The sequence below is a fragment of the Cryptomeria japonica genome, chromosome 3, assembly GCF_030272615.1.
Source record: "Cryptomeria japonica chromosome 3, Sugi_1.0, whole genome shotgun sequence".
In the NCBI taxonomy this organism is placed as follows: domain Eukaryota; kingdom Viridiplantae; phylum Streptophyta; class Pinopsida; order Cupressales; family Cupressaceae; genus Cryptomeria; species Cryptomeria japonica.
Window position 1 is genome coordinate 798,216,862 of NC_081407.1, and position 14,823 is coordinate 798,231,684.

Below are 14,823 nucleotides of genomic sequence, written 5' to 3' on the forward strand. Positions count from 1 at the left end.
GGGAGCTAATCCTTGTGCTTTTGAGGGAAATTTATATGAGTTGATTTCTTTCTTTGCATTGATTGTTTTTCACATTCATATGTTGCCATCAATGCCAAAGGGGGAAATTGTTGGATATTGTCTGATATGTTGTCATTGATGTCAACATATGTGAAGATTGTTGGTGAAGAGATTGCTAGAAAGTTTTATGTGTATCCCAGTGTTGCAGTTTGATTGGATGAGTTGGTTTAGCCTATGTACTGCAGATGAGATGATGTGATTTAAAGGGTTTCTGGTATATTGTCTATAGATGGTTCGTTCCCATTTGCAGAGGTCTGCATGATGATTTCATCGATCTATGAGATCCAGTATTATGGATGTTATGTAGTTCTTTGTGTTATCCAAAATTTTGGTATGTGCTTTGTATTGCTTTGGAATTGCTATATCTTTGGTTGCGGATGTGTGGAATGTCTTCTAGATGTTGATGTGTGTCCTTAGTTAGCTTGGTTCATGATTTGGATATCCACAAATAAATATTTCATGTTGACGATCAATTATGTTGATTCTTGAGCTCCGGTAAAGAGATGATGATGATTCTGATGATTCGAGTTGTTGTGGTTGTTGTGATGCAATTCACATTGCTCGTGAATGTCTTTTGATCGTGTTTTATATGTATTGGTGGTATGCATTGATTATTGTGTGCGTTATTGAATATTTTACTTGTCTAGTGATGTTCTTCGTGTTATGTGATATTCTTGGTGGTTGTAGCGTGTTGCGAATGATCAAGGCATGATTGTTGAAGGTGTTGCATGTTTACGGTATTGATTTGGGTCCAGACTATGTCTTAGCCGACATAGTTTTCATTCGTGTGTATTTTTATAACATATGAGGATATTATTTTGTAATTTGTATTGAGGGTTTAGCCGAACTTGAAATATAGGTTGATGACTTGTATAAATATATGTAATAATCATGTAAGATGTATGTATGTGAGTGTCTGCATTGTATATGTGAGTGGATGATCAAGTTGAATGTGCGAGAAAGTGATTTGATCTTTCGGAAGTGTGAAGGAGAAAAGAAGTGTTGCAGAGCAGACTATATGCTTAACCGGAATGTACTCAAGCATATGGAGATGTTATTTTCATAGTTCATATGATCTGGATTGTAGTCTGAAAGTTTGTGTAAGTTAGTGAGACTTCTTATAAGGCAGTGAGTCTTCCCTTAAGGTTGTATCCTTTCTGTGTTTCTTATTTTGAGCAGTGAGCTCTAGGCAATGTGCCTAAATGCATGTGCATTCCCATTTTAATATTCACATTTACTCCTAACAGGTTATTATCTCATTGTGGGTAGGTTCCCACCGTGGTTTTTCCCTTAACCAGGTTTTCCACATGAAAAATATTGGTGTCATGTTTGTTATTGGTGTGGTGTTGTTTAATGCGTTAATTGTTAATCATCAAATCTATTTTATGGTTTAAGTTGCTGAAATTTTGGTGCAAAATAAACTGGCTCATTGTTAGAATTTTGAAAAATTATGGCCATTTGGTAGTTGTACATGGCAGACCAAAAGGGATCGTCTATCTATGTATTATGAGCCCTAGTTGTGATATGAAATATCGATTAAAAAACTTTGGTACTCAATTTGTTTTCAAAAATTGTTTTCCAATATTAGGCTTGTGATACCTTGTAATAGATTATTTCGTTGAGACCTATCAATCAAATATACTTGATCAGTTAGTTTAAAGGGCTTTGTTTTTCTTCACATGCCTGCATTGAATTGCAAAACTTCATCTTAATCTGTTTGACACCTGACATACTTCATTTATAGACCACTCATGGGTTCCCCTTATCGATATAGTTTCTATGGAAGACACATCCATACAAGGCTATTAAATGATTTAACATTTAAGGCTAATGGGTTTTTAGATATAATATTTTGTCTGACTTCTGGAGAGAATCATTTTTAGGGGGGAAGTTGATGGTAGACAAGTGGTTTTTATTTGAGAGAGGTTGATGCTACTACCGATGAGCTCTATAAAGGATTGCATTTCACGATTTACACTGCATAAATGAATAGTATGGTTTTGTATAATCTTATGTTAATGCATATTTTTATGAATAGAGAGGAATTGTTTTAGCTACACCTATAGAGAATGAGCAATAAAACTAAAAATATCAAAAAAATAAAAAAGATTTCCACAATGATTACACCTTTATTTATGGGTTAGCCTATATTCTAATACAATATTTTCCGCAGACCATCATTTTCTTCTCTAGCAACCCACCAATGCTAATAAATAAAAATCCCTATTAAAAAATGGGATAATTCCCCTAATTACTTATGATAGATACATTTCCTCAAGATAATGTAGACACAATAAAAATCCTATTTTAAAACTGATAGCAAACTCGTAGATATTCAGGATTAGTCTATCCATTATACATCATCCTCCCCATCTTTATGTGAAGAGGGAAGAGAACTGTGTGATATGGTTGATGTGAGATGAAGGGGAATCAAAAGTAGCATATGGAAGAGAAAAGAATGAAATTTGAAGCAAATTTAAGTGTTTTCCCCTATCTCCCCATGCCTGGAAGTTAGAATGAAGCATGAAGAAAATGCAAGTGTTTTCCCCTATCTCCCCATGCCTAGAAGTTAGAGAAATACTCGGGTCAATGTGGATTGACTAGAAACTATGCAATTTAATTTGATTTATTGTGGAATATTGCAATATGATACAAACTATCTTCATAGTGGGACACAATTTTTTCTAGTGGAACATGTGGATATCACAGAACTACAAAATTTTCAATAACCAGAACTAGACACTGGAACAATTTTGCCAGTGTATAGAAAGACAACTCAAATTCAAAGTTCTAATCCACCATCAAAATGCTATTCAACCATTCTCAATACTTCAACCATTATAGAATTAGCTATTTACAGGGCCTAGAGAATTCCTTTTCATTATAAATCTTTGATGATCCAATTTACTGAGATTGGCAAATAGAAACCACAATTTCTCAACAAAAGCTGAATTTTGATGGGAACTCTTTAAGCCATCCTTGAATACCAAAAGAGATCATCCACAACTGCAAAGAAGAAATTTTTGTTCTCTAGAGTCAACATATTAGAGAACAATCCAATAATTATGCCAGGATGTGCGATTTATACAAGGTAGTGGTTATAACTCAAACGCAAGATCATTCATCTCCACATTGGAAAAGACTCCAAATAATAATTAACATCATCATCATCCATCATGAGAGGAATAGAAAGGTAAAACATTGTTGTTGATTCACTTGATTTGTTTGCAGCAGGAATTGAGAACAACAATTTGAGTGCTGACATGTCATCGATGAATATGTATGCAAAACCTTAGGGCCATCAAGGGAGCTACAACTATGTTTCTTACATCACAAATAAGCATATTTGTTCATCCCACATGGTATGAATTTTTATTTTTATTTTGGAAACGAATTTTTCAAGGTTTGCACAATAGCCAACACTAGTGCCAACATCCTTTGATGCAAGGTCTTAATTTTTTCCATTGCAATGGATCCTCAACTAAATGATAATGAATTTGCAACACTCGCATCAATCATAAGTAAATGATCCTTTGTTAACATGACATCCTCAGTTTAGCCCGTATAACAAATATTATATGAATGGAAACAGATGCAAACAATAAGTGCTCAGATATCTTGCATTTCCAAAGCATTTAAGCAAGACATCATTCAGTTCGAGTGTATAATGAATACCAAAAATCAATCCCATTATCTTGCATTGCATGTACACTACAATGGAATTTAGTGTATTTTAAAATGACAGTGTAACTCAAAATGAGTACTAATTGTCAAGGGGCCCTTGATCCTTGATCTACTAATTAATTTTTTTGGCCTACGATGAGCCTACCTAAGAACAAGACTTGTTCAATGTATTAGTCTAGTGCCCAAAGAAATGAGGTGAATATATTTCTATGAAATAGATTGTCACACAGTGATCAAGGTTCGAGCTAACAAAAAAAAGAAGATTTTAATGCCAACAAACAACAAGCATTGATCTATCTTGAACTTGGACCACCCATGATTTGTTGCATAAAACAATTTTACATTGCTTCTTGTAATCATGCATGATTTTGATGCTGACAAACACCAAATATTGTGTGTTGAGGGGAAAGTGCTCAGTCTGCAACTATGGTTAAGTTATTTCAACATTCAAACCAAAGGTAGTGGCACGTGAAGATGTGTATAGCTATAGCATAGCACAGTTGTCTAGGTAAAAGCAAAGCTTATGTTATGTCACCAGCATATGAATCATAGGTCAGCCCTGTGTAGATAGGCTAAAATAATTACCATGATCAACATTGAGCCTCTTTTCTATCCCATTGTTTGTTGTACAGAAAAGACATATAAATGAAATATTAATAATAAGTCCACTTGTAGGCTATTAACCAGGGAAAACAACTTTATTTAGGTTCTTTATCTTTAAGAAAACAATTCAATTTACATATAAAGACATGTGAAATTAAAATCAGAGTTTTTGGATACTTTTTCCGTGCTAAGACACAGGTATCCCAATACCAGATAGGTGTGCAAATACAAAATGAAATAAATACATTTATTTGTGTCTCAGAATTGGATATAGATATGATACAATCCTATAGCGAAGCTTGTGAGTTTTGAAGTGTTTTTAAGGATTCAAATATGAATGCAGCTTTGTTTGTTCAGGGTTATTGTAATATTTTGATAATAGACTCATAGAGTGACATAATAGGTTGTTAGCTTAGTGTAAGATATTAATTTTTTTTATAATAGATACGTAGAAAGACACAAACGGCAGAGTCTACATGTAGTTTTTACTAATTATCTATTGTGCAACATATGTCTATCAACACAATCTACTTACTAAACATTATAATTTTTGAATGTTTATTTGCAGTGTGAAGCAAAATATATTTGTTGCAATTAGCATGGATAGGAATTTGCATCACCCAATTCCTACAAAGAATGGGTTAAGGAGGTTTACAACAATGTTGTCCCAAAATGACATACAAGATGATGACATATATTCCATAGTTGATGAATTTGTCGATTATGTTCCAAGCACTCAAACAATGAATGAATCATTCACCACTGGTTTTCTTCCAAGTACTCAAACAATGAATGAATCAATTAACACTGATTTTCCTCTAAGTGCAAAAAGAGAAAATGAAGAAGTATACACCTATACTCCATTTGAGAAACAATAAAAAGTTCAAGATAAAACACCTATGGTTCCTACTACACAGAAAGGAAGGGCATGTTGGAGTATTTCAAATACTATAATCCTTATAGAATCAAAGCGCAATGATAAATACACACTTTTCAACGATGGGCCAATGAAGAAAGCTACAACATCTACTAAAAAGTGGAAAATTGTGCAAGAGTAGTGTTCTCGTCATGGTGTCTTTTGAACAACAAATCAATGTCAAGATCAATTGAAGCATGTTTTGCTAGACTATAAAATGATAAGAGATTATGAGTTGCATATTCCATCTGGCCATGACAGCTATTGGAGTATGACGAGTAGAGAAAGAGTAGAAAAGAAACTTCCACTAAACTTTTTGAATGAACTTATGGATGCAATGGAGATCAAGTTTGAGACTGATAGAGTTCTTGATCTAGGAAATATAACTATTGATTCTTCTGACTACAATTATACATCCAGTGACAAAAAATCCTTCTGACTATAATTATACATCCAGTGACAAAAAATCTTCTCCAAATGAAAATGCTCCAATGGATGAATCTGATGTAATGAATGCAGCGGGATCAATACACATGGACAACGAAATAGAAAAAGGCTACATAGGTAAAAAAACGGAAGTCAACATTGAAAACAACAAGAATGAAAGACATTATTCTTGAAAACAACAAGCTGGTTGTTTCTACATTGTAGCTTGTTGAAGAGGGCCATATGAAATGCCATGGAAAAGAGAATTATTTAATGGAATGACGATCAAATAAAGGAAGAACCAAAAGACATTATTCTTGAAAACAACAAGCTGGTTGTTTCTACATTGTAGCTTGTTGAAGAGGGTCATATGAAATGCCATGGAAAAGAGAATTATTTAATGGAATGACGATTAAATAAAGGAAGAACCAAATGATGAAAAGTTGATCAAGTTGGAAGAATAGAAAGTTAATGTGCAAATGAACCTAGTTGTTGCCCTTAATTCTATCGGACAAGCAATGCTTAAGATATCTCAATCAATTTCTAATGAAAAATGATTTAGCTTATTGTTTGTACATATTCAAGATAAATTTTGTATGACATTTAAATAAAAATTTGTATGACATTAGCAATCTTTGCACTTACTCTTTATAGTGCAACAATTTCATGAATTTATGCTTGTGCTCAATTTTCATTTAAATATAAACTTCAGAATTTAATGTTCCATTACAATGATATTGTTGTTTTCTTTGATCTAGAAGCATTTGGTTACTTTCCTTGTTTTTTTTATAATCTATTCATTCTATACTTTTTTGATCTCAAAATAATGAGTTGTTAAAGGTTTGTTTTTGCTACTTAATATTATCAAAAACATTGACAAATATGAAGTTATAAAAAAGTCAAGAATAGTTAAAATCTAATGAAGTGAGATTATTGTAACAAATTATGACATTGAATAGTTTGAAATGGCCAGCGTCTCTTCCACTCCTGCCTTGCATTTGAATGGTAAAGTTGGTATGGATTACTGATAGCACCACTACTGTCTAATACGTGCAACCATTCGGAATTTTGATGGTTTAGTGTTTTACACCAATAATTTACTTAACTTGGATCTGTATTAGTTATTTTAAAATTATTTATAGAAAATTCATCTAAAATTTAGAATGAATGTTGGGTTCTATGAATAGTGTAGTTCAGCTTAAAATTTCATTGTCATTGGTATATGAAATCTAAAATAAAAAGTTTAATAGATCATTCAACATCTATTTATAAAGATTCTTTAAAATTAAAATGACAAGAATTTTATTCAATTCCTGTATAATTCAGTCAAAATTCATTGTTAAAATTGAACAAAACAAAGGTAGACACAATTTTGTTCAGATGAACTACACTATTCATGGGTCCACCAGCTGTCTTCAATTTAGAAACTTAAATTTTTAAGCTGAAATGCACTACAAATTTCATGAGATCACCCACTTTAAAATATTCCAAAAATTAACCTTGAAAATTTAAGAGCGCTAAATCTTTTTAACTGAACTACACTAATCATGGGACCACCACCTAGATCACCCGCTTTAAAATATTCCAAAAATTAACCGAGCTAAATCTTTTTAACTGAACTACACTAATCATGGGACCACCACCTACCTTCAATTTAAAAACTTAAATTTTTAAGCTGAACTGTACTACATTGCAGATTGAGCTCTATTTTTTTAGAGCTATTTTTTAAAGTCCCAAATCATGAATGAGATAAACCAAATAGGGGAAAGGACCCAGTAGTCGTGCACCCTAACTTCACGCTTCTCAAAATCCTACTTGGAAATTTCAAATCACTCCGATTTTTTTACAGCAGCTTACTTGGCAAGTCCCCTGCTTATAACTAAGGTTTCAGGGCCACATCATCAAATATGATGCCACATCAGCATGCTTTTTGCCAAGGTGTCCAAAACAGCCCCAAAAAAAAGTGAGACCAATAGGCGTGCATTAGAGACCCCAATAGTTGTGCAGCCGATGTGGCATCACCTGATTGGTTACTTTTTACAATATTAGTACATTTCTTAACAACTATTGGTACATTTCCTAACAATTGTTGGTACATTTCCTAACAAAAATTGATATTTTTTGTTTCAAACAATAGGTTTTATTTGTTCAATTTTTGGAACAAAAGGTATCAACAACCCTCACAACAATTGGAACATGCTCAACTACTGGGTCGTTTCCCCTATAACAAAATTAATTGAATGAAAATGGGAAATTAAATGTTGGAAGACAAGTCTACAAATGAGATACGTGAATTTAAATTATTAGAAATGAATGCGCTTGAACCCCAGATGGAATGGAAGTGCAAATTTACTGACTAAACATTTTGTTCAAATTTGGAAATCAAAAATTAATGCAAAACACAATTAGTGGTTAGAAGATTCAAATGTTCGGTAATTACAAATGAATGCGCTTGAAAACCAGATGGACGCACAAATTTACTAAAAAAAAATTGTACTTAAATCTTTGATCAAATTTGGAAATCAAAAATTTTAAAATTTATGCAAAACCCAACTAGTGGTGTTAGAAGATTAGATGCTTGGTGTTTGTCCCTTCTACCATAAGGATGCAGATATGAAACACATTTTTTTTTTATGTAAAACAGTTTTTAAAAACTACGAAGACCATCACAAATTTGTATTACTAAAACTTTCCTTTCACATATTTAACCGTCTCACTTATTCCATATTTTACTCTCAGCTACAGGCAAATTCCAATGCATCAAGTTACAGGGAGATTTCAAAAACATCACAATTATTTTTCAAATCCAATGCATCAAGTTACAGGCAGATTTCAAAAACTTCACAACTATTTTTCAAATCCAATGCATTAAGTGTCAAGTTGACCCGCTGCTCGGCAAGAAAGAAATTTGTATAGCTTGAGGTCTTGTGCATCTCTTGCAAAGATGATTGTTGTTATTTTACTGTCTCAGTTGTTCCATATTTTCTTCTCAGCGACAGGCATATTCCAAAGACAGATTCCCAAATCCAATGCATCAAGCTACATGCAGATATTCAGTGATTGCTTGTGGATTCGATTGTAAATACCAATTTATAGGGCTTGTTAAACTACAATGTTGTCCACATATTTGTATAGCTTAAAGTCTTATGCATCTCTTGCAAAGACGATTGTTGTTTCCTTCTATGTTTTGCTAGGATGTTCCCCTTCTGTGTCATAGTAGGGCTTGTTAAACTATAATGGTGTTCCCCTTCTGTGTCGTGTAAGACTTGCACTTAATTTGGGACTGCCCTACATTATATTTGCTGGTGCTATGTATTGTATTTATTGCCCTACATCATATTTGCTGGTGCTATGTATTGTATTTATTGTTCCAGACAGATATCTATGACATTGTAGGGCTTGTAAAATTGTATTTTCTGGACTGCCCTACATCATGTTAGACTGCATTTCATGTTGTTATACTGCATCTTTTTATGTTGTTTATACTCTATAGTCTATTTGCAGTTGTCCATGCTCAACAGTCAGTCTATTTATAGTTGTTATGTGTTTACTGTTTTGGTCAGATCTCATGGCAGTTTATTAACTCTTATTAAACTTTTTGAGAAAGAAAAGAAAAGAAAAAATAGCAATTGTTGTAATTATATAACAGTACTTATCTAGTAACCCCAGCAACCCCACTTGTCTGCAAGGGGATCCCTAAATAGAAACCCTCCCTAGACTCTGCATCCCCATACAGCAGCTCTCCCTTAACTGCATTTACCGATTCACACGAACTCAAGCACATTCTTTAGAATTGCATCAGTAAAAACCGGGAAACGTAACTTTTCCAAACTAGCAATACTCAGAACGAACTCAAAATTATACCCCACTTTTATTTCAAATATATAACAAAATTACCAGTTTTTTGGTAAACCAGCCCTGCTCAAAGTAAAGGCATCGAACAGACAGTTCCATCAAGGAAGTGGTGTTGAAAAACACCAAAAATAAATAAAAAGTAAAAGCAGCATATCTAACCGCCGAAGCCATAGAGGGTTCTGCCCTGTCTTTTTAGGGCATACACAACATCCATGGCTGTAACAGTCTTGCGACGAGCGTGCTCAGTGTATGTAACAGCATCTCTTATGACATTCTCCAAGAAGATCTTCAGCACACCTCTGGTCTCCTCATAGATAAGACCACTGATACGCTTGACGCCTCCTCTTCTGGCCAGACGCCTGATGGCAGGCTTGGTGATACCCTGAATGTTATCTCGAAGGACCTTCCTGTGCCTCTTCGCTCCTCCCTTGCCGAGCCCCTTACCGCCCTTGCCTCTTCCAGACATCTTTCTTCGATCGACTGCTCAACTTTGAAACCCTTCAACCAAAAATTGCTCTCAAATGCCCCGCTTTGATCTGATTTAATCATTGCCAGCCGTGTGTTTTATAGGAGATGCTTCACAATCCCCAGCCTTTTTGGCCGTTGGATCTCTGGTGATCCGGGGCGAATGCCAAGATGGAATTGTGACCATTGGATATCCCTGTTCGATTGCTGATTGGTTGTATTTTAAATTTTGAGGATCCGTCGAAGTGGGACGCGCTTAGTGGTTTGTTTTGGACTCCATGAATTTTAAAACTCGTCTTTGCTTTATGTAAATGTTTAAAATTTGATGGTGTCATTTTCTAAAGAGCAAGGTTTCAAAGCCATTTTCTCAAATAGAGTAGAGTATTGTTGCTTAGCTTTAGGTGCTTTGTGTTTTCTATGGAATAATGCTAGCAAGAGGAAAATTTATTTTCAGCTTTTATATAACATTAAAAAAATATCATCATTAAGTTAATAAAATAATGTTTGTGTAATTTGAAAATATAAATTTCATGCATTATGCTTTACAGAAATCTACCTTTCTATGTTTATAAAAGTCTCTAGTTGTAAATCACATTTGGAAGAGGTTGTGATTATAGAGCATAAATATCACCTTAATGGAAACATTTCTAGCTTTGCTAAATAAGAGATTCACTTTATCATTGTATATTTTTATCTTTCTTTGATTAGTGAGACATGGAGCAAACCAAAGATGTCTATTGGAAGCCTTGTACTCATTCCTTCTTACTAGCTCAAAATTATGGTGAGCTTATGAACCCATTGTGATAGAAATGATTTGTTGCAAAAATGAGCAAAGTACAATTCATGTTGAGAGTATGAATTTTAGTAGAAAGTTATATGTACGTATATCTTGTAGAGGAGGAAAGTTGAACCATTGTGAAGGATGGTCAAACCCCACGAGGACTCAAGTTCCAATTCTCCACTCGAAACAAACCTTTAGAATACTACAACCTCTAAGTTTGCTCACTGTAAATGATGTTCAATTTACATTCAATATGCAAGTTATATTCTACTTAGTATTATCTTGTTTTATCTATTACTGAATTATTATATGAATCTGATTATCTTCTTTTGTGTGGCAGGAGAGAGGAGCATTTATAAATTTCAATGTCCATTCCCACACATACCATTTGACATATATAGTGGGCTGGGTACGGTCAAGTGATGCCTTGACCGGCCATGTCTTTTGGACATGGCCAATCAAGACATCACTTGATCATGCCCCCTCGCTATAATGGTGTATGGCGTTTTATTAACCAACCGGTGTATATTTAACACCCAATAATTATCGGTGTATGCCAAACGGTGTATGATTATATTTAATACTTCGAACACTATCCTTAACACCCGATATCAATCGTTGTGAGTTTAATAGACCACCTGATATTTAATCGGTGCAAACATAAATTGATGCTCTGCAAAAAGGACAAACACACCAAAAACAACAAGAAACAGGATTAATGTCAGTGTTATTCAACCAAAGATTAACCTAAGCAGGCATATCAAAAGAGATACTAAGATCATGCTAACATATTTAATAAATGACACAAATATAAGAAGGCATCTCCAAATGCCTCTTAACATGTTCTTAGCTCCTCGTTTGTTCCTCTCCTCTCCAAGTTCCAAAATAGTGTAGCTCTCAGCAGCTTTTTGCACTATGGATGCTTATGGAGATTCAAGATTGTAGATGATCTCAAGCTTATGCTATGCAAGTGTAAAACAAACTAATTAAACATATTATGAAAAAGAACTAAGATTTATTTTAGTCCAAGATAACAATATATTAGTGATTTATGCTAAATGCTCTCTAAAATTCACTATAGATTAAATGCATACAAGTTTTCAGGATCTGGATTATGAAGAAATGGGTTCTATTTATAGGTAAAATGGAGCAATGGATGGTTGAGATTGAGTAATCTCAACAAGGGTCGGGATTGAATGAAATTCAATCCATGTGAGGGCTTTCAACCCAATCCCAAGATGACAAGTGTCAATGTGAGATAGGTTGAGAGGAGAGGGAATAAGCATTAAATGTTTGACATGACCTAGGAGTTAACTTGGGGGTTAGGGTCAAGGTTGGGTTGAGTGAATAAATTCTTTATTAAAAGAATAAAGCTTTTATCCAATGGATAAACTCTTGTGCAAAGGCAAAAGGGATAACCATGGTCAAAGCAATAAATGCTTGAGGAGACACATGAGTGTAAGTTGAAATAACCATAAATGGTCATGTAAGAGCCATTAGTGGTTTTGGAAGACTTTGGAGGTTAAATTGTTGAACACATAAAGCATTAAATGTTTTTCAAAGACTTTGAAGTCTCGAGAAGTGACTCCAAGTTGTTTAGGAATGTGACAATAATTAGGGGATGGATTAGGCTAATTAGGAGGGGGTTAGAAGAATCTAGAAGGGGATTAGATTTGCAAGTGGGTTTGGTGGGTGAGGGAAAATAGGATTTTTATTTAAAATAAATTAATTTATTTCAATAAATGTGTGCAAGTTGCATTTGTATGAAAATGCAAGTTGGGGGGGGGATAAATGATTTAAATAAATGTTTGATTTAATTTATTTAAAAGAGGAATAGGGGATTAAATTAAATAAATAGTATTTATTCATTTAATTGATTTGTGATTTTGGTTGAATGAATTAATTAAAATAAATTGAATAATTTATTTAATTAATAGGAGAATATTTGAAGATGAGTTAATTAAATATTTAATTTAATTAACTGATGGCTAGTGGATTTTTAATCAAATAAATAGCAAATATTTATTTAATTAAACTGGACAGATTTATGTGACTACATTTGCCCATCTTTGAGACGGTGCAGTTTATCGTATCGTTTCAAAGAAAGAAAAATAGGTGCGAAGAAATGTGCCCCATAAATGTTAATTTAGTGGGTGGTATGCCCCCTTGAGAGATGGGCCGAAATTTTTTGAAAAATCGGGCAATCTCTAGAAAAAGAATGAAAATTGGCAGGGTGATAGAAGAAAAGAAGTGAGCAATACGGGTGAAAAATAGAAGAAACTGGAGATAAAATGGAGAAATGGGAGGCTCAAGAAGTTCACGGGGACCACGGCGGTCAGCGGGGGAAAATTACGATGACGGCGAAGGGTTTATATGGGGGGAAAGGGGTGAAAACAGGGTCATTTGTTACCGTGACCATAGTGAATTCAGAGCTCTAACAGTGACATTTTGGAGGAGTGAGCAGCAGTCAGAATGTCGGTACCCATTGTAGAGCACCGTTTCGAGTGAGTTTGGCGATTCCAACAGCCAGACGACTACGGACCAACGGTACGCAAATTTGAAATTTTGAATTTTACGCATTTTTGTCATGTTTTTTGCTGAGTCCAAGTTGAGTCAGGATAAGAGCGCTGAAACTATGTTTTGGCACTTTTGTCCAATTAACTAGCGCTTTTGTGCCGCAATGGTGCTATGGGGCTGTTGTTTGAGCACTTGTGAAAATATAAGCGCTATTGTATGCATGTTTAAGCGTTATTGTTTGTTTAGCGCTATTGAGGGGTCAATTGAGCGTTTTTGTCTTTAAGCAGCACTATTGCGTAGGTCTTGTAGCGTTTTTGCAATTTGAGCGCTTTTGTAGGGTTGATTAAGCGTTTGTGTTAGGGGTTTAATGCTTTTGCTTAGGAAGTAGCGCTATTGTTTAGGAAGTAGCACATTTGTTGAGGAAAATAGATGCACCAGTTTGTGTGAACAAAAATCTCCCGATGCCAATGATGGATGAATAGGGATGTGAAGTGAGAGTTGTTTTGAACCATAGCAACCCTAATGAGACTTAGGTCATTATGATAAATATCTGTTGAAGTCTAGGTGTGCCATGATTGTTTACCTATTGAGACCCAAAGATACTTGATAAAAGTATATGTTGATAGTCTAGGTTTAAACTTAAGAAAGTTTGAAAACAAAACAACTGATGATGATTGATTAATGCCCGTGTGCAGGAGGATCTACACGTGTTACAGTTGCGCGAGAGACATCATGCTACCTAGGGGTTACGCGATCGACTGACAGAGGTCGAGATTGATTGCATTGCAGCGACTGGGTTGTATGATGTGATGCATATATCTGTGATTCGGATGAATCACGGTTTGATTACAGCCTTGGCAGAGCGCTAGCATAGTGAGACGTGCACATTTCACCTAGCATAGGGGGAGATGACAGTGACACTGGAGGATGTATGGCGCATCCTACATATTCCCATTCGGGGTGAGCTAGTTACATATGATAGATCATGGGGGACTCTAACGGTGCAGCGATTATTCGATGAGGACATGTTCATTGATGACGACTCCATAGTCTGGGAGGATATCGCGACGTTGTACGAGCCATTACCAGCAGTTTTGTCTGGGATCGTGGGAGAGCTACTATGTCCTGGTAGGCGGTCGCATGGTCTAGCTGTTGGGTGGGGATAGGTTATAGAGCAGATTATGACAGAGGGGACCCGATTTGCCTGGGGACCGTGCGTGTTAGCGCACATGTATTAGATTAGGTGGTCGAGGTATGGAGAGGGAGATACCGATGGACAGAGGGGAGGGAGCCACTGGAGAGGCACCTATAGAGACAGGGGAGGGAGCGACAGGGGGTGGTGATCCTCGGGAGCATACACTAGCACATTTGCATACTTGATTGACAACAGCCGAGACACGGGTGGAGGATTTGGAGGCAGAGGTTGTAGCGAGAGATGTGCAGCTATTTGCACGAGAGTCAGAGTTGACTATAGTGTTGCAGGAGAGAGATCAGGTCGTTGACAGGGTGGTCCAGT

At 35.2% G+C, this 14,823-nt stretch overlaps 1 protein-coding gene across 1 annotated transcript; it reads right to left on the reverse strand.

The window, feature by feature from the left end:
- Positions 1-9,538: 9,538 nt before the first annotated feature.
- On the reverse strand, positions 9,539-10,092 carry LOC131075824 (histone H4). The gene has a single exon (XM_058012724.2). It carries the CDS (start codon positions 10,008-10,010, stop codon positions 9,699-9,701), a length of 312 nt encoding a protein of 103 aa, XP_057868707.1. The 5' UTR covers positions 10,011-10,092; the 3' UTR covers positions 9,539-9,698.
- Between the last annotated feature and the right edge of the window lie 4,731 nt (positions 10,093-14,823).

Excerpts from the sequence above, each read along its gene's own strand:
- LOC131075824 (XM_058012724.2), bottom strand. The coding sequence starts at position 10,010 with ATGTCTGGAAGAGGCAAGGGCGGTAAGGGGCTCGGCAAGGGAGGAGCG.